A 20,855-nucleotide genomic window follows, 5' to 3' on the forward strand; every position below is an offset into this window, starting at 1 on the left:
GCATATGCCTTCAGCTCGACTGAGCCGCTCGGCCGACTTCGGGAGCTGTACGGGCTATAGTGAATAGCCCGTACAGCAGCCCTTCGGTTCTACTGAACCGAAGAGGTCCTGGGGCCGAAGCTAGCCGAAGGATCAGCCGAAGCTATGGCTAGATCCTTCGGCTACTTCGTGAATAGAACCCATAGTGTAGAAGTGCATGCATGCACATCCTTTCACAGTGTTCCTTTGAGCCAGTAAACCTGGTAAACAAGCCAGCTTGAGCCTTCCTGCTCTGTGTCATACAAGTCTGTTTGGAGTTGGGGCATTTTTTACTAGGGCAAACGGTGACATCAGGTTCTCATCTAGTGCCACGAGATATAGTAGGAGAAACCTGTTCTCGGACTGCACTTTGGCTCTATTAGAAACAAAGACGGGTGCAAATATCCATGTGAGAATTACATGTATTATTCATTACTGTGAATAACTGTCTGCTTTTGCTTTGTTTGGTTGAATCCAAAAGTTTATTTGCACTTTAAACGCCAGTAAACTTATGCGGAAGTTGAGTTCCTTAAAATGTTTAGTTACCTAAAACCTGCCATCCTTTACGAACGTATATTTGGGAAGTTGACCTTTATAAAGAAAGCCTTACTGAACACTGGCAGGCACAATGTTCAAACACTTACTTGAACTCTTTTCTTCTCCGCAGAACTAGGGACATACTTCCAGTGACCTGTTTTGTTCTGCTGGAGATCACAATTCACTGTTTAGGCAATCTTCTCTTGTGGGGGTATTTTATAGAGAAAATAGGCAGAGCTATTAAGAAATTCAAATAAACTTTATTAGTTCTTATAGGGCGGAAAACACTCAGGTGCAGATATGGTATAGCTTCGAGCAGTGTTTTGTGTTTGTGTTTAATAACTTAATTTTGTAATAAAGGATTTGCATGGGAATACCTAATCTCTCCTTCTCTACAGCATGTCACAGCATTCTTTTTTTTTCTTGTACTTGTTGCTGTGATGAAAAACAGCTTTTATTACTCTGTGTGACATTTTTACCTGTTAGTAAAATGATTGCAGCGGCAACTGATGGGAGCTCAGTTCTTACTGATGTTGAAATGCCCCCTGAACAACATCTTCTAAGAGTCCTTTCCTTACCCACAGTATGTGATAAGCTTATGGAAGTCAAGGCAATAGCACTGTTTTGTTGAGAAGAAAAAAATCAATGTATGTATGTGGACAGGGACAGAGTGGAGCAAGGAGAGGTGCAGCTTTGTAGTCTAGCTGAGAGAAACTCAAGCACGGCTAACCACACTGTTTGGGATTTCAGTGCAGCAGAGGCACTATGTTGTCAGCCTCCAGCAGGGAATTCTGGAAGGATCACCAGGTATTTTTCTGTGCTTGCAGTGCTTTAAAGGGCAATGTGCACATAAAGCCGAGTTGTAGTATTTTTTTAATCATTATTATCATTATTATTATTTTCCCATACATACACTTTCAGCACTGCCTTGCCTTCCAAGATGTCAATGTTACAGACCTGGAAACTTTCTTATCTATTTTACTTCTTGTTCCGGGTCAGTGATTCAGAAGGCATTGAAGCCAAAGCTTCAGCATGACACCCAGGGAACCAACATTTTAAAAAAGAGAGGTTAGAAAATGCTGAGCATACTTGCACAAAATGGCAAAGGCCCACTCTCGTCTACGCGGGCTTAAATTCTGCTTTAATACCAAATTTTCCTCCTGAGGACAAAAAACTTAGAATGTTATCACTATTGAGCCGAAGGATACAGCTGTAGTTCTGACTGATCATTCTGGCTGATCCTTTGGCTCTCTTCGGCCTGCTGTACGGGCTATTCACAAGGCATATGCTTCAGCTCGACTGAGCCGAAGTGATATCCGAAGCGGAGCGACCTGGGGACGCTGATCTGTCATTAAACAATAACAACTGGGCGGAGCCGACTGTGATGACATGACTGGCTCTGCCCAGTTGTTATTCATTGGCCGGGACGGCCAATAGGAAACAGTTGGACGGAGCAAGCTGTCACTGCTAGCTCTACCCAATTGTTTTTCATTTTAAAAAATATGTATTTTTTTTTTTTTTTTAATTTTACCATTTGTTTACATTTGTAAAATATTTTTTCAACTTTTTCCCCCCACTCTTTTTACTGATTTTCTATTCTGCTCTGTTCCATGGAGGTACTGAGCAGAATAGCCGAGCCTATTCACTCACTGCCTATAAGAGAATAGGGGCGAACGGCAGCGAGTGAGCTGCCGGAGCTTTGGCTCAGCTAATCCAGATGTTGGATCGGCTGAGTCAAACTCCCTCTGCACTTCAGCTCAGCTGAACATGTAGAGCATGTTCAGCTGACCGAAGGCAGCCGATGTATGTCTGAAATCAGCCGTACTGAGCTGGAGTGAATAGCCGAACATTGTTCGGCTCTGTTCACTTCGGCTCGGTTATTCACTAGGCTGCCTTCGGCAGCTTAGTGAATAACCCTGTTAAAGTTTAAATAGCAGACATTTCTCAGAATGCTAATTTATCAACACATACTGTATATGGCCAGGATTTTTGAAGGGCTACAATCTTATTTAGCTGCATAACATGTAATTGACACAAATGAAAGGTTGTATGGCAGAGTACACCAGGAATGATTGTTTTGTTGTCTTTGTTGTTTATTTGCAGTAGATTGGATTGATGTAACCGTCAGATTTTTGTTTTTGTATGTCCCAATTTTGGGGGCACAGCTGGCTATCTTTATTTACCCACCTTGCCTTTGTTCTGTCTTTTGCTCCCCTGCTATTCTTATTTGATCATGCAACCCATCGATTTTCCTTTTTTAGCGTCTTGTGCATCACCTTGTAATGTTCTTTTTTTCTTTGGAAATAAAGATAAGAGTTACAAATCTTAAAAGTTTGGAGAAGATGTTGACTGTCTTTAAATATGTGTTTCACCACAGCATTCTGAAACGCATGAGATCAGATTAAATGCCAGATATCTCAAGGCCATACCTAAGCTCCCAGTGGTGTGTGACCTGGCTTAAACTGACAAAATACAACTCAAAAAGAAAAAGAATGTGTTTGCCTGTAGAAAGTTAACTCTATTAATGCTACATTAAATACATTAAGATCAGCTAATTGCCAATAAAGCCTTAATTACATTAAAGCTGAAGTTTAATCTGCTTCGACTTGGCTTCCCTGGTTCTTCCTTTCCCCCCTCATCAATGTGATAATGCCATTTTTGTATAAGACCTTTTGGTTTAAATTTCTTACCATATTTTAAACCCAGTGATCACAGGGTCTCTGTGCATCTCTATGCAATGCAGGCAGATCATGGCTGGTGTGAGGGGCCGACAGGGTGCTGTACATAGGTTCCTGAAAACATCATAAAATCCTGCCTCAGTACTGCTCTCAAGAGCCCTCAGCCCTGATGCAAGCAGAGGGCTGCCTCTTGGGAGGAGGTATGCAAATATTGAAATACCATAAGGGTAGATGTCAGTCTGGGGGAGTGGCTGTTTCTAGGCAGGCGGTATTTGCATGCAGTCTGCCATAGGTAATGTTCTCATGTTCTGCTGTGAGTGTGCAGTGTGCAGTGAAATCAGAGTGAAGGTTATTCTGATTGTTTTTAAACATGCAATGGACTTTAAATGGCTGGTGCATTTTGCAGTCACTCCTTTCAAGTATCCTCGACCTGTTCTTGTGCCAGAAAATGCCCCTCATTTTTTACCCAGACAGACAAATCTTGATAGTAAAAAAACATATAAGTAAAAATAGAAAAATGTAAAGGGGTAGAATACAAACAGGGCCGGATTTCCCACAAGGCTAACTGAGGCCCGGCCTTGGGGCAGCAGGGAGTAGAGGGGCAGCAGGGGTGTGGAATTCCTATCTTCCGACGCCCAGGACATGCAGTTCCAGACACTGGGTGGGTTGACGTACAATTTAATATACAATGATGGAATAAATAAATATTTTTTTGTGTTTTTCATATCTCAGACACCTTGGGGGTGATTTACTAACATAAACACACGCACGCACCAGGTGCTTGTGATTTTCACACAGCAAAACGTATTTATCAACCAAAAAGTCTCTAAAAGCATATTTCCACTAATGCCATATATGGAAAAATCATGCACATGATGCATATATAATGCTGCTTAGACAAAAATGGTTAGCTCATGCATTTACATTCCTGCATTCATCAACGCAAGCAACACAACATAGAGCTAATTTACACAACATCACCTTGTAATTCATGCAGGGCTTTGCACAACACACCTGCTGGGTGTGTACACACTACAAAGGTGTTTAGATTCCACCCATAGATCATGCTGGGAGGGAACACACTACAGAGGTGTATACATGTTTGTGGTGTGTTTATAAGGTTAGTAAATCAACCCCCTTGAATGTCCCACTTTGTGTAGAATAGGATTCTACAGTATGTCTGTTTGGACGTACTAGGATTCTATGTCTGTTTGATAATTCTATACAAGTATTGACACTTCCACATTACTCAGCCTGTGCAGGGTAAGCCCAAGGCAGAAATGTTTGTAGTGGAGCAGTAGCAGTGTAGTGTAACTGTATGCTATTGTCTTTGTCACCTAATTCCCGATCAAATCCCAATTAAAATTTTCTGGTAAAGTTCTCATGTTGGTTATTGCAAAAAAAACATATGGGCTTAGAAGTTGCAATATATTAATGTGTTAAACAAACTACATTCTTAAACTAACTGTTACGCCTTCAGTCCTCAAGGAGCTAATTTTCCCTTTACGTTTTTCTTGTGCCTTTACGCTGTTGCAGTAAGAAGGGAAATACTGCTTTCTCTTAGATATTGCTACCATTTAACTCCTCAAACTGAGAACCACAAGTGTACTTGATGCTCAATCATCATCTGCAATGAATTCTCATTTTTAATGAGCAGCTTGTCTTCATGTGTCTCAAAAGACAAAAAACACAAAGCAATCTCAGGTAATTTAAAGCTAGCGTCTGATGCCTCCCTTAACTACTGCCTTTTTTGAGCTGAAATCTTCCTGTTAAGTCCATGTGGGACTCCTGGGCCATTTCAGTCAAACCCAATTTCGCTTATTTATCACAAACCCCTACTAAGCAGGAGCTCCACTGTGAATTGCTTCTACATACTGTCTATTCCAGGCTTTGAACTCTAGAAAGGATTTAAAAAGCCAATCTCAATAACATTAGAAAACGGAGTGCATTGCTTTTCCACTGACTGTGAAAAAAAAGAAAATCTGAAGCTTGATTTAATGGCTAATCTTTTCCATTTACTTGATGAGTATTGCAGATGCCTCCATACAATCACCTATTCTGTTTAACAAAATGTCAGTATGTGTTTCCTTCTGAAAAAAATGCACTTATCATAAAAGATGTAGAAAGCATAATATAATGTGTAGTATAAAGAATAATGGCTTTGTCTGGTTTTAGTTTATACGTTACGTTTACAGGCATATAAACTGTTTTATATATATTTTTTAAATATATGTATATAATCTTTTTTTATAGTTACAAAGGTAATAGACCAGGGTTCATGGAATTATTAATTACAAAACCTCTGACTGCATGCTTCTTGGCAGCCTGTGTATAACTGATTGATATTGATGGGTACACCTCTGCAAAGAGAGAGGGATGGAGGGTGTCTCCTCCATTAAGTCAATCAGAACTATGTGTAATTTTTTCCAGTTGTATTTGTCTTGAGACTCATTTATTTGAGTCTATAAAAAAAAGTCACCCTGCTGGAGTACAAAATATGAAAAATATTTTTTCTGTCTTTTATTCCCAGTGCAAAGTTTACTTTATTTGCACATGACAATATATTTGCTACAAAATATAATCAACAAAGTCTGCTGAAAAAAATGATATCACATTAGTGCGACTTTTATGTCGCACCAAACACTATACATTCCCCATAGGATTGATTTACTAAAATAATAGATTATGTTCACCGCACCACAGTTGATTGAAAAATGTAAAAAAGCAGGTAGAAAATTATCAGCCAAACAGTGACTGCATCCTATTACCGTAGAAGCAGTCAGATTTAGGGTATCCAGGCAGCTGATGTTGTTGCGCCTGCCAGAATACACTATTCGGCAAAGGATTGATAGTCTCTCGTTCACCATGTGTGAATGTGTGTATCTTAGTGAATGTCATGTTAGTCATCCAATCCTGTGGATTTAATTTCCCTTGCATGTGTTTTGGTATTCAAAGTAAAGACAGCTTCACTTTACTAAGAAAGCATACACATTGCAAAGTGAACATTCACTTACAATGTGACCATTCCCGTAAACAACATTGTAAAAATGTCACCAGTCCTTTTAGGATAGCAAAAGCTTAATTTATTGAAGTTTTTTGTCATATGACCAAAAAGTGCTTTCGGGACCACACAGGGTCCCTTCATCAGGCTTTAGCATTGACTGATGAAGGGACCCTGTGTGGTCCCGAAAGCGCTTGTTGGTCATATGACAAAAAACTTCAATAAATTAAGCTTTTGCTATCCTAAAAGGACTGGTGTGCTGGTGACATTTCTACAATTTTGCTGACATTCGCAGCGCCATCTGCAATCACTGCGAGCGCCCCCCCACTACAAGGGACATATCGGTAAGGAGTGTGACAAGGATAGTACTCATTCCAGTAAACAGCCTCCACAGTTTTTGCACTTGTTTTTTTTTTCCTCCTTTCGATCGGCTGTTGTTTTCATCTTGTACACATCTTTGAGTAAATATAATGAAATGCTATGTAGAAACATGATTGCGTAGCTAAGTGAATTCTTTATACTGATTGCTTCTGGTTTTGAGTACCTTTTATTGGGCGGCCGGCAGTTTCATTTTGTAAACCGTAGGCTAAAAGGTTATATCTCTTTATTAAATCATAGTTTAAAACATAAGGCTGAATCTGATGTCATTGCAAGGAAGGCTTTATGTGAAGTTAATACATTTTTGGTGATTTATGCTAAGGCAATACCCTGTGATTGCTTTGGTGGTCATAGAAAGCTATGATGAAAATTTTATAGTTCAATTTTATAGTTCACCCTTGGTAGTCAATCCGAAATCAGTTTTTATTGGTTGCCACATTACGCTGCTGAAAGCTAAACTTAGACTGGCCACCCAATAATTCTTAATGCCCAAAGCAGCACATTGGTCATGTTTTGAAAAGACAGCGAGAAATATGTCCACCCTTCAGTTCATGAGGCACATGCGCACTAGACCATTTAGCCACCTGATTGAATACCAATTAAAAATATTGTTTAGTTAGAATGTTATATTTTTGTAATGATTGCACAAAATTTGTACAAACAGATTATGGCCAGCTTATCAAACAAGGGGAAATTACACCCAACAGTAATATTTTAGTCTCTGTTAGATGACGCAGACTTAAGCCACATAACAGTCTCTCTTTTGTATACTCCCGTTTGCATTATAAAGAGGTTCCACTTAAAAACTGAGAACTATGGCAGTTAGATAGTTAGATCTCACTACTGCTGTCCTCAAGACAGATAATGATCCAAGTAACAGCCCACCAAAATACATCTTTGACTGAGATAGATCTGCCCTTTAAACACTAAGGGGCATATTTGCAAAGCTGAAAATCTGACATCCAGCAAACATTGTTTGTAGGTGAATCTTCCAGGTGCATGTGTTTTAAATGATAATGATTTATTCTTCACCAGAGAATTTTTGGTGAAAGTCCCATTCACTGTTTTATAAAGAGACTCCGAATTCTAAATACTTTGGGGAAGATCTCCTAAAAATACATGTAGACATTGGACAGCCATTATATCTGCACTGTACCAACCATCATAGCATGCTTAGTTTAAGGTTTCAGAAACAGAATGCGGTATGTCACAAATGTAACTTTCTGTGCAGATATGGGTACCTAAATATAAATATTAATAACTGTCCCATATGGAGCATTTTTAAACTGACCTCATGGTAAAATAGCTAAAACAGCACCAACAGGTCCCTAATGCACATGTATACGTTTGTACCTTACAGAGTTTCCTAGGTGGACCCAAAATTCATGGTGCTGTATTATGTCAATCTAAGCTTGCTCCTAAGGTGGAGGGATCAGTCCAGTCCCTTCCTTCATCTCACAAATGACCAGTGAGGCTTCTGATCATAATCATGGACCAGTAATGAGGGCCAGGAGGGGCCAGGCCTGAGCATTGTACAGGGACCCCAACATACTCTGCATAATACATAAGCATGCAAGCAGGCACCTAGGTGCTTTCAATAGGTGTTGCTAGCTGAAACATTTTGTATTGTGCTCAGGGTCACTTTAATCTGTGACTGTGTCTAAGCTGTGGATATTGAAATATATGTGATTCTTTTATAAGCAGTACATTTTTTTTAAAACAAGGCCACACTGACCTCTGTAGCTGCAGACATTTTGGAGTAATATATCCTCACAGTTTACCACAAAAGCACTGAAGTTGTTCAAGTAATTATCTCAGCCTTCCAGCCTCTAATCTCTAATGTTAACAAAGCACACGTGCTCTGAAAGGGGAAGCAAGGTAAGCTGAGCTTCTAAGAGAACGACTTGAATGACTTTAGTGCTTCTGCTGAGAATGTGGAGGATAAATTACTCTATAGTGCCTGCTGAGGTCTGAGGTCAATGTGGTTATTTACTGCTTGTTAATAATATGTAAATACTTAAATGTTCAAAGCCTGGTAACTGGTTAACTTGAATGTTTACTGTTTTCATTATTAATGTTAATTATATGTGTATGAAGCTGTTAGTAAAGTACAGGCTAAGCCAGAAAACAAAGCAGTGAATTATTTTAGTGGTGTATTTGGCGCTTCCAGATTTGTAATCTGCATATAAAAACAGAGAGTTGTCACAGTTTATATGGTCCTGGTGACTCTTCATCTAAATCTCAACTATGAGTTGTTACATATGTCAGAGGCTGACTTAGGTATTAGCTCTAATCACATTCAAATTAAATTTGGCAAGGTAGACAGTACTTCGATATCTCTTCATATGCACTCATAGCACTCAGCTTGTGGCTCAGCTGCAAAGGCCAGGCATTAGTAAGTTTGTCAGCACATCTTGTTTAAATCAACAATGCATTTAATAAAATGATAAACAACATAGTAGAGTGTGATAGAAAAATGTCAAGTGTGCAGATTACATGTCGCCGAGCAATCAGATTGCATTCACAGCAAAGTACAGTCAAATAGATAATTGAATTCTGGTCCCCGTGTCATACAAGCTGCAACTTAACTTTGAATTTATTCTGAACCTAAGAAAAAGTAATGTGGAAGCTTTTGTCTGTATTATAAGGCTTACATTTTAGTTCCTACTAACTGCTCATCTTTAACCTTTGTAGTTGTACATTTATGCAGTCATACATTTGCAGCAACAGATTTATTTTATTTCATGAACATAACAGACACCATAGTTATACTTCAGACCTAAAACTCATTCTTTATGGCTCATTAACAGCTTTATTATATTGTTATGCCAACTGCTTTCCCATAACTAATTAAAAAGTGTGACTTTAGTTATTGAAACTTTTATTTGTACAATAACTTCCGTGCAAATAGGGAAAATTACAAAATAGAAATGTAGTAAGTGAACCAGTAACATAACATTTATGTAATGCACAATAAGTGAAGCACATATGAACTGGAGTTCTTTATGTTTGACCAAAGTAACCATAACATGAGATAACAGCTGCCTGATCAGACTGTCTTCACTTTCAGGAGAAACCAGCAAGCAATAGGGCTAACCACCCCTCCCCCTCCTTTACATTGACTTGACAACTTTATGGAGATGTTTGTAGGGATCAACAGAAAGGTTTTTCTTGTTGTGGTTGAATTTTGTATAAAGGAACAACTGTCTCTAAAGCCTGTTGGCAGCTTACTTCCAGTTAGTAGCCATTGGCACGATTTTATATGTTTTTATTTACTATAAACCTTCTACAACAGGGTTTGGCAACCTTGGCATTAAAGCTGTGGCATAACTACAAATGCCATAATGCTGCCAGAGATTTGCAAGCTTCTTGGGACTTGTAGTTCAACAGCAGTTGACGTGTCAAAGTTGCTGGCCCCGTGCTACAGTACGATCATGTACTTTCAGCAGTCAGATTCTCTTTCCTTCTTGACAGTAAAAGCAGAAGAAGGTAAACTCATATGACAAAACAAAAGAAACACAGCTTTGTCTGGTGATCACCGTCAATCACTGACCTCACAAGCTTTAAGCTAACATTTTCTCAGTTTCAGGGCCCATTCTCACTCCCGGTGACTAGCGTGTCTATATATGCATGAAGGCTGGATAGCCCACCCTAATGCAAATCAGTGCTTTACTCATACCCATGCACTCATTAAACTGAATACTGGTACTTCCAGATATGAACCAGCATATAATTTATTTTCCTCCTGCTCGTAATAACATCGTGACTGGCCACTCAGCCACCCATTGCTGTCATATAGGGTGGCAGAGAGAGTAGGCAGTTCTGTGTTAACCTCCAAGTTTCTACTTGGAGCTTACATAAGGCTAAATCTACTGAACTCTGTATGGACTAGTGGGGAACAAAGGGAAGGTGACTGGTGGAGCTGGTATTAAAGTGAACCAATTGTTTTGCTAGTAATAATAGTTAATATTATACTGTATATCTGGCTAACATTTTTACTAGTTTTTTTCTTTGTTGGAAAACCTTCCATATCACATTGGCTTCTATTGAACTGAGTTGCAAGAACAAGTAGGCATTCTAGTATAACAAAATCTATTATTCCAAATTAGTCTTTAGGTTTAGGGGGATAATTGATTCTTAGCTGACTTTTAAGACATTTAATGTGAATATTTTAGCTAATCTAAACCTTAAGTTTACGTGAAGCCAGAAACCCTATTTTATGTGCCCCTCTGATTTTAATTTCCCATTGTTACTTGATTTCAGGACCCACCATTTTCCATTGCCTAGCCCAAGGAGAGTAGCTCTATGGCAAATGCGTGCCAATGGTGAGAGAAATCTTAGTTGGCGGGACCCAATTCTAAAGTGAGGGAAGTTATTTCCTTACAATTCAGTATTTTTGTTTCAATATCTTAGTTTGTGCTAGAATTTTTCACATAATCATCAATGAATGTGAATGTTATTAAAAACTTTTGAACTTGTTATATTTACTAGTCTTCCAAGTCAGTGGTAAAACAGGTGTCTGGCTCACATACAAGAAGACATCAAGCATTGTTTAATATGTCATAAGACAAAAATGTAATACTTGTATCTTTTTTATAGTCTCTGTCCTTAAACTTAATGAGAGCAATATAAGGAACAATAACTGCAACACTTTTTTTCCCTGCTAAATGTAGCACACATTATCAATAAAGGCATACTTGCTTTTTCCCAATTCTAAGAGTTGCTAAGTTCACTGAGCCATAATTAATTTAGCAATCTCGGCTTCCCTTCGTTTTCTCATTGCAAAGCAAATGTCAATTCTATTTCATTTCAATGACCTCATAAAATTATAGATTGATTCAGCTGATGTTCAGAGACACCAGTAGGGAAATATGAATTTCATTCAGCCTACTGATTAAGAAACAGTATGTATGACATGTGCCAATGCCACAGTCTGATCTGCACACACCTAACAAAAGCTTGTCTTTGTTTCAGCTCTGTCACAGGCTGTACCTCTTTAAATTCTGTTTCTTTTTAAAGTTATATAAACTATTTCACTGCCATCTGTGCTTTTAAGAAGCTTTAATAAAATGAAAATGGTCAAGTTGTGAACCTCTCTTTTGAAATTTCCTTTGGTCACATCTCATATCATTTTAGGCCTTCCTAGCCTCATTCTGTTGGAAAATTGCTGTACTGGTTTTTATTTATGGATTTGAAAACAGCCTGTCATGCTTTCGCTGAGATCTGAGATACTTACAAATAGAATTCCAGATCTTGACAGGATGAAACAATTGAAATGCCTTAATCAGATTGTGAGTCTTTGGTTAATTGTTTTGGTTTCTGTGCACCTCCATTGATGTACTGTTATTGGAGGTGTGGGTGTGCCATATTATTAGCTTATATTTACGGCTACAGCTAGTGGAGATGAACTTGTAAAACTTTTTCTAAAATGTAAATCTGGCCATAAACACGAGAAGAGCTTGTGCTTCAACTAATCTATTCATTTAATCTGGTTCAGTTGACAACCACATGTTTATGGCAGCAGCAGACATACCTACCTCACCAAATCATTCCTCCAAGATAAAGCAGTGTCAGGTGATTTATACCCGTACTGAGTACTGACTGCATAGATATAGCTAACCTGAACATTATTGACTACCTAAGAGGTTCCTCTTTATGCCTAGCAAACAGGAGGGAGGTACAGTATATGCCTCCTCTGAGATGCATGTGTTTGTGGTATATATGAAATATTTATAGGCAGTGTATAATACTCACCCAGCTAACAAACTAATATTATTAATAATAATAATAAATATTGATAACCTCTTTTCTATAGTTTGTTTATGTATGGTGGAATGGTGGATGGGTTTTTTCCTACGAGCAGCCATTTTGCCAGCTAATCATTGTTTAATGAGTCGTCGATGGCTGATCTGTGCGTTACTTTGTGATAGCATCATGTCACTCTGTGTGGCCTGCATATTAACCCATCACTTTCCTTATTTTGCACATCTGCACATTGACTCTTTTATCTCCATCCTGCTACTGTATATGACATATATGTGCATGCGTATATGTGAATTAACCCCTTCACCCCCTCCTCCCTCTGTGTATGATGTGCAATAATGTATCTAGTGCACCATAACCAACCTCTGCATTTTAGCCCCCTAAATACCAGCCTGTTTCTGTCAAAAAATGAAATCACTTTTGGGTGTCTAATTTCAGAAAAGGGGGGTTTTCCTACTGTCCTGCCATGTTTATTTGATATATGTTCTAACAGTAAGGTAAACAGAAATTCATTTTGGTACAGCATTATATAACCATGTAATTGTCAGTTATCAGTTATCAAAGCACTGAGAACTGAAAAAGGGCCTATAAATGAATGGGTATATACAGACTACTACGTAAGTGGTTAAAGATGTATTTTTTCTTATTGCACTACAACTTGACTTCTTAAAGAATGGAAAAGTTTTACCAGCAGGTGACTTATTCCCCCCGTAAAGGTTTAAACTGTGCTCATGAAATCCCATTGCGTTTCGGATTAGTTATCTGCTGCTGGTTTACTTGGAATTGCACACCTTTTTGTATTGCAGCCAACAGACCTGTTTTTCACTGTCAGTGGCTTTAAGATGTTGTTAGGGTTAACTAGCCATTCCTTGGTGGATGGTAAAAACTTGCTTGAAATAAAGCACAAATATATTGGTCATAAAACACAGATCAGAACAATTGATCTTTTTTTGCAAATTGCCTTCAGGATATTTCTCATAGTTAAAAAATAGCTTCTTATCTGAAGATCTGATTTTGCTCACCTTTTTAGGCACGTATGCTGTGCATTTGCAGTCTACATGGCTCACAGGAAGCATTGATCATCTTGATGTTGTTTCTTAAAATGTCACTTACATGTCACTTATTCATTTTGGAATTGAGTTGGACAGCACATACAAGGCTGATGTGCAGAAGTGAAAAGGTCAATGATTAAACCAAGATAGAAAGGTGACAGTGGTGTGTGAGAGCACTGCAAGACATATCTAATTATAGGTAACATTTTAAAAGAAATTTTTGTACACCTTTTAAGATGGAAAAGTAGTTGGGCTTTTTGATTTGCAAGGTCAGCCTTATTTTAAAGAAATGTTTTAACGAAAATTCCAAGCTGAATGAAGTTCCACTTTGAAGTGTCCCATTCCCAAACTGCATGGGTTAAATACTTCTTTTGTATCGTGGGATCGAAATGAGTACAACTATTTACCTTATTCCTTGGTCCCTCAGACTTTCTTAGCACTATACGAACCCTTGATGTTGCTTCTTTTCGCTGTTCGGATGGTTGAAGACTCTCCAACGTCATCAAGTACATTGCAGGACCAGTTGTCCTGCATTATACAAGAGGACTGTGAGGGCCTCCACCGTCATCAAGTACAATGTAGGACCAGTTGTCCTGCATTGTACACGATGACTGAGGGCCTGTTCACATCCTTGGAACACTGGAGAGCATAAGAGCATTAGCTGTTGGGGTAGTGAAGAATAAGTTAAGCATTTGTACTTATTTTATTGCCCCTAAGCAAAGCAACATTTGATTCTTGTCAAAGGGGAAGGGGGCACTGTATGATTAAGGGGTCTATTCACTAAGCTGCCGTAGGCAGCCAAGTGAAAGACCGACCTGAAGTGAAGTGAGCCGAACGCTGTTCGGCTATTCACTTCAGGCTGGTACGGCTGATTTCAGCCGTACATCGGCTGAAATCAGCCGTACATCGGGTGGCTTCACGTGGCTTCGGGTCGGCCGAACTATGTGTGGTTATGTGTGCTAACAACTTCCCTGGACACTCATCAAAGCTCATCCCGCACATCAGCCGCGGCAGAAGCACTGTTCAGCTTGGGCTTCGAGGTGCGGAGACGGAGCCCAGTCGGCCTGGATTTGGTCAGAGTCTAGCCTGCATCGGAATCCATACCAATCCAGCAGAGTCTGAGTAAAACGACTGGACGACAGTTTGCTTTATTTTGCACAGTCCAAGGATTCATCATCGTACTGGGAACCTTCTACCGTTGAGACCCCTATTCTGACTCCGATCGTTGTGATAGCGAGATATATCCCTTGCTGAGACCTCTATGCCTGGCCTGTATAAGCAGATATACTCACTGCGGACAATCCTCGTCAGATAGCTGAACTCGTCAATACCGATTCATTCAAAAGAGGTGTTTATTCTTTACATCAGGATTACAGCAGATGATAGTAACAGCAGTTGAACGGTTATAGTATTGTGCGGTCAGAAAATGATGCCTTTCCTCCGTACTGTGCAGATTATATGTGTGTCCTGTTACAAAGCATTGTGGAACTCGAGCAGGACTGTCTCTCCCTGAGCTCCCTGAGCTACATGAGCTGTGAGTAACCTGGGATACATTGTATCCATACTTGAGATACATAGTAGGTGTCTGCCCTAACCTTTTATACCATATCAGTTGGATTGCAGACCACCCATGATTCCTAAACTACTGTTTACCCTAGGGAAGTTTTTTAATTGTTTTTAATTGTCTTGTTGTGGATGTATTGTTCAAGTTTTTCTACGATTAAATATTCAAATTGTTAAATTACTTATTCTCTACCTGTTTACTGAACCAGCTCCGAGTAAGGGATTTCTATAATCTTGGGGACACCTCATATTTTGAATAGTTTTGTTGAAACCCTGGAGACTGGTATACTATATTATAATATTATTGGTTCGGCGTAACTCCACCCTGGTCCCCTTTTTGCTGCATTATTTGAAGAACAGTGACACTCTGCTCTTTTAACAATATGGAGCAGTGCCAACATTCACCTAGGGTAAATCCAGTGAAAAGAATGAATCAGGCCTTGTGTAGGTGAGCAAATGCAGCAGTCTTTCAGTTGCCCTTTGAGATCAGTGTGAGACGTTTCATCCTGCACAGAGGTTTTTAACCTGCATCTGACATCCTTCTGAGTTCTATTTGACTTCATTCTAAGTTGAATCATGCTGCTTTTCCATTCCTATTAACTTGTATGGAAAGACAGGCAGTTTTGATGTAAACAAAAGCCTGTCTACGCAAGACCTTGCTTTTTCACTGTGTTTTCATAATCAGCTTATGTTTCACTTCATAACTGTTTGGTGCTTTATAAACAGCTGAAAAAATGACCAAATGCAGCAGATTAATGACAAAGCTAACAACCATGTATTTCATAGTTCTTAAAGCTTCTAAGAGAGGAAGCATTTGTTAAAGTATCACTTACTTTATAGACACCAGTAAGCTTGAAAAGTAAGATTCAATGAACATACAAGCATTGCGGGGCATATTTATAAAGCAGTAAATTAGGCTTTTACCAAACATTAATTGGTGGTGAATCTTGCCATGTAAAACACATTCACTAGGAAGATTTACCTGCAGTAAATGTTTGCTGAGTCTTATAATTTATTGGTAAGTCTCTGAATTTTGTGATCTATTATTAGATCTAATTTTTTTAAAGTTCTAAGATAATTTTCCCAAATTAAAAATATTCTGTAATATTTGTATAAATACAGACTGTAAGCATTAGCTAAGATGTATGGGGTACATGCAAGACAAATGCACAATATTTGAATAATAAATGTGAATTGACTCTTTTCTATTTTTTCTAATTTTAGGCAGTTGTTCTTTTGATGAGCCATACCAGTCCTGTGGATATAGCCAATGGGAACACAATGATCTAAATTGGGAACAGGTCAACACTTTGAGAAAGCCACATACAGATTCATGGATGCCATCAGGTTTGTTGGACTACACTGCTTGCATTAAATCATTAAATATTTAATAGGCTAGCATTAGATTTAACCACCTATAATGCTAAAGAAAAATTGTTTCTTTTTATTTAGGGGGGTTGTATTTAGGGTAGTTTGTTTAATTTAATTTAGTGTTCTTAGTATTAATGTTTATTTTGGTTTGTTTTTAATCAGATTCAATACATTTATATCATTTTTATATTGTTGTATATCACTGCACTTGGCGCCTAAGAAGCCCCAGATAATATCGAAATAGTTCTTCCTTTCTTATAAGAAAAATCCTTATCCAGATGTGCCCCTCCCTCCTGAACCATACCAGGTCAAACGCCCTCAACATTTGAAGGTTACCTTGCAAAGTCTCATCCCCTTCCTCCTTGGTGGGTCCCCATAGATATATACATGGGCCGCTGGAAAAAAACGGGTCTTCCATAGCTTGTCTAGGGATTTTAAGAAACCTGGCTGCTGCAATAGCACTTACCACCCTCTGTGGAGACTGACAAAGCGAAGTCCAGACTGGAGATAAATGCTTAGAGACTTTTTTTTTTGCTGAACTTCAGTAAGAGAGGGTTCGGGTCAGGACCATCCAGGCTGATGTAGACTCCTTCATCAGTAGAACACAGGAACTGCTGCTATTCACAGACTAGGACCTTTTAAGCCAGACACAACAATCTGTGTAAAGAACACCTGGCAAAGCAGTACTTAGATCAGAAGTCATTAGTCATGTTCATCCTCAGTATCAGTAGCAGCCAGTGGATCTCCAGACTCAAGCCTCAGTGTAAGCACATGGCTAGTCCCCAGGCTTCAGGCCTAGCCATCTCAGACAGTACATAGCAGCCTCCCCCATGCAGGGCCCAGGGGAGGAAGAGAGAGCTCCCATGGTCCACCGCAAGTATTTATCTCCTCTCCTAGCATGCACAACTGGAAATTAACCTCACAGTGCTTGGCTGGAGAGGGATACCTACTTGTAACAATCTCTCATTGGTTGCTCTGCTCTGTGGCCAGGGTATACCCAGCAGCAGACAGATGCAAAGGATGACAGATTGATTAGGGGAAACAAAATGAACACAGACTACAAATCAGCATGAAACTGCTTACAATCTGACAATAACTAAATTTTATAGCACTTCTGCCTACAGGGTGCTATACACATAATTGTGCTTTTTAACTATGTAACATATAAGTGACTTTAGGCTATCTGAAACATCAATTAAAAATCATTATATGTTAAATGAAAGTACACTTTATTGTGGTCAGAAAAAAAAGATTTTATTAGATATATGAGTAATGTGTGTCAAATGATGATTGCTATGTAAAATAAATGTCATTGCACCGCCTTCGGCACAGGAAACTGTCACTTATTATATATGTCACTTAATCAGTCTAGCTTAGTTTTTAGAGAGTTTCCCAAATGGGGAAAGCATTGTATGAAGAAGCGGAATAAGATCTGAACACATTTGGTACAGTTAAATGTTAAAAAAAAAGGCACACTAGCAATTTGCCAAACACTATAATACTGGTTCACCACTCAGATCAAGAAACATAACCTATATACAGTATAACACATATAGTATACAGGATAAAATGAGTAAACCCATTAAAGAAGGGCAGTGTACAATTTTTGAAAAAGGACACAAAAACACTTTGCCAAATTCCATAATATTGGTTGAACGCTCAGACCAGGAAAGATAGCATATATATGACAAATATTGTACACAGGATACGAGGCGTCAGTCCATTCTGCCAACATGGAAATGTAAAGTAAATACAACTCTGCTATTGTGAAAAAAACCTGCTCATATTAGATCCTAGCGACACACAGATGTAATTTGCTCTGAACACAAAGGGGTCTATTCACAAAGCAGCCAAAGGATCCAGCTGTAGTTTCGGCTGATCCTTTGGCTAGCTTCAGTTTAGTCGAACCGAAGGGCTGCTGTACGGGCTATTCACTTTAGCCCGTACAGCTCCCGAAGGCGGCCGAGCGGCTCAGCCGAGCCAAAGGCATGTGCTTCGGCTCGACTGACCCCCCATCCGCCTCGCATATGACAGCTGGGTGGAGCCAGCTTTGATCTCATGGCTGGCTCCACCCCGTTGTAATGACAGATCAGCGTCCCCAGGGCATTTGGGGAAGCTGATCTTTCATTATAACTGGGTGGAGCCAGCTTTGATCTCATGGCTGGCTCCACCCAGTTATAATGAAAGATCAGCTTCCCCAAATGACCTGGGGACGCCGATCTGTCATTAAACAATAACAACTGGGCAGAGCCGGCACGCTGTCACTGCTAGCTCCGTTCAATAGTTTTTTTTTCTTTAAAAAAAAATCTTTATTGACTTTTTAAAATGTATTATTTATTTAAATTTTTTAAAAAAATCAACTTTTACAAAAAAAATCTCATCTTTTTTCACTATTTGCTAGACATGTGCACCAGCAAAAATGTGTTTAGTTTCGTTTTGATTCTGCATTATTTTGTTTTTTGAACTTGTGTCCGAAATTGAATTCGTTTTGGGATTCAGACGAAATTCGTTAGCGGCTGTCCGGTCGAAATCTCGTTTCGTTTTCATTTCGTTTGTTCGTGGCAGCAAAGTGACATTTGAGGGGGGGGAAAACTTTTTATTTAAAGTCTGCAGAAGATGGAAAAAAAAAGCGTGAGGTTCCACCCAATTCATACCAGGCCCCAAATCATACCAGACCCCAATGAAGCCACACTTTTTTGTTTGTTTTAACTTGGGGGAGGGTCCCTCCAAACATTCCTACCAGACCTAAAGGGTCTGGTATGAATTGGGGGGGACCTCACCAAACGAAATACCGCTAACGAATTTCGGGAAATCGGAATTTCAGATTTGTTTGCATTCGTTTTAGCTGTAATTCGGATACATCCAAATCTGCATTTCCGAAAATTTCGTCCGAATTTTCGATTCGGAACGAATCGCACATGTCTACTATTTGCTATTCTGCTCGGTACCACAGAAATACTGAGCAGAATAGCCTAGCCGAATGCCTCTCGGCGGTATTCGGCTATTCACTCATTGCCGTTCGGCTCCTATGTGGAGTGAGCTCCAGATGTTGAAAGTCCTGAGTCAAAGTTCTTCTGAAATCAGCCGTAATGAGCCGTAGTGAATAGCTGAACATTCTTCGGCTCACTTCACTACGGCTCGGTTGTTCACTCGGCTGCCTTCAGTTATCACTATACAAGTCTCTCTGATACACTTTTCTTATGTTTATAAGTGTGTGTGTGGTTAACGTGTATATTGATCATTTTATTTATTTATTTGTTTATTATTGGCATTTATATAGCGCTGACAATTTATGCAGCACTTTACATAGTCGCACATTCACATCAGTCCCTACCCTCAAGGAGCTTATAATCTTAGGTCTCTATCTCACATGCATACATAGAGGGCCAATTTAGACAGCAGACAATTAACCTATCAGCATGTCTTTGGAGTGTGGGAGGAAACTGGAATAAACCCACACAGGGAGAACATGCAAACTCCATGCATATCATGACCAGGATTTGAACTGGGCTTCAAAGCAGAATTTCTGGACACTAAGCCACTGTGCTGCCCAACATAATAGTCTGCTTTTTTTCACCAGTAGGGAAGTGGGATATAAACAGGAACAAGTTAGATTTTTTGGGAGAAAGTTAAGATTTGCTTATATTTTCAGCTGCCTACTTAAACTACTGCTATGATGTGGCATCAGGACCTTGACATTGTGCAATTTGTGCGTAAGGCTCCTGCTGCTCGGATCGGGTAAGGTCCTGTCTGGGATCCTCTGTGCCAAATTGTAAGAGGCAAGCTCTCTTATAATATGGTGTGCATATGCCTGCTTTGGATTGTTCATCATTTTTGCTGGCCAACAGAAGGAAGGCACAGGGGGTGAGGAAGGAGACAAGAGGAGACAGAGATCAACCCAAAAAATAGTGCTCAGTATTTACATAATAGAGTGCCCTGAGTTTTGTGGGTCCTAGAGTATGCTGAGTATAATATCATTAAAACAGCAGGCACCTGGAGAACCAGGAACCACAGGTTTACTACTGGTGCACTTTAAAAACAACTGCCCCAAAATAGCTGTAGCTTTGATTTCTAAACTAATTTCTGAGAAGAAAAAGGCTTTACTTTGTAGTATATAAATATAAAGTTTATATTTATAAATTATAATATAAAGTTTTATTTTGTATTTCTTACAGAAGTTCCACATATATGCAAACCATTTATTGTATACATTCTCTTTTCAAATGAAATATTCATTCATGTATTACATCTAACTGGGTAGCGGTGATTACAAACTGCTTGTCACAGAATGGCAAAATCAGTTAATCTAGATGCATGCCAGCATGCTGTGCTATATCGTTCTTTGCATAGCATGAAGCCACGGTGTTGCACCATGTCAATACATCATCTTATAAACAGAAGTTCCTTCCAGTCCTGGAGTCAGTATCTGAAGCCCCAGTGTCTGTTCCTGTGCTGTGTGACATTTGGCTTTATTTTGTATCAGTCAATATTTCA

The 20,855-nt window shown here is 39.2% G+C and overlaps 1 protein-coding gene across 9 annotated transcripts in view; it reads left to right on the forward strand.

The window, feature by feature from the left end:
• The window catches only part of PTPRM (protein tyrosine phosphatase, receptor type M), a 606,372-nt gene that overhangs the window by 149,777 nt on the left and 435,740 nt on the right, over positions 1 to 20,855 (forward strand). For all 9 annotated transcript variants that reach the window (XM_018553724.1, XM_018553732.1, XM_018553757.1 and 6 more), the window contains exon 2: positions 16,215 to 16,337. In XM_018553724.1, the coding sequence (XP_018409226.1) occupies positions 16,215 to 16,337 (123 nt within the window). The remainder of the gene's footprint in view (positions 1 to 16,214; positions 16,338 to 20,855) is intronic.

Source organism: Nanorana parkeri, unplaced genomic scaffold (assembly GCF_000935625.1).
Source record: "Nanorana parkeri isolate BGI_ZX_2015 unplaced genomic scaffold, ASM93562v1 scaffold7, whole genome shotgun sequence".
In the NCBI taxonomy this organism is placed as follows: domain Eukaryota; kingdom Metazoa; phylum Chordata; class Amphibia; order Anura; family Dicroglossidae; genus Nanorana; species Nanorana parkeri.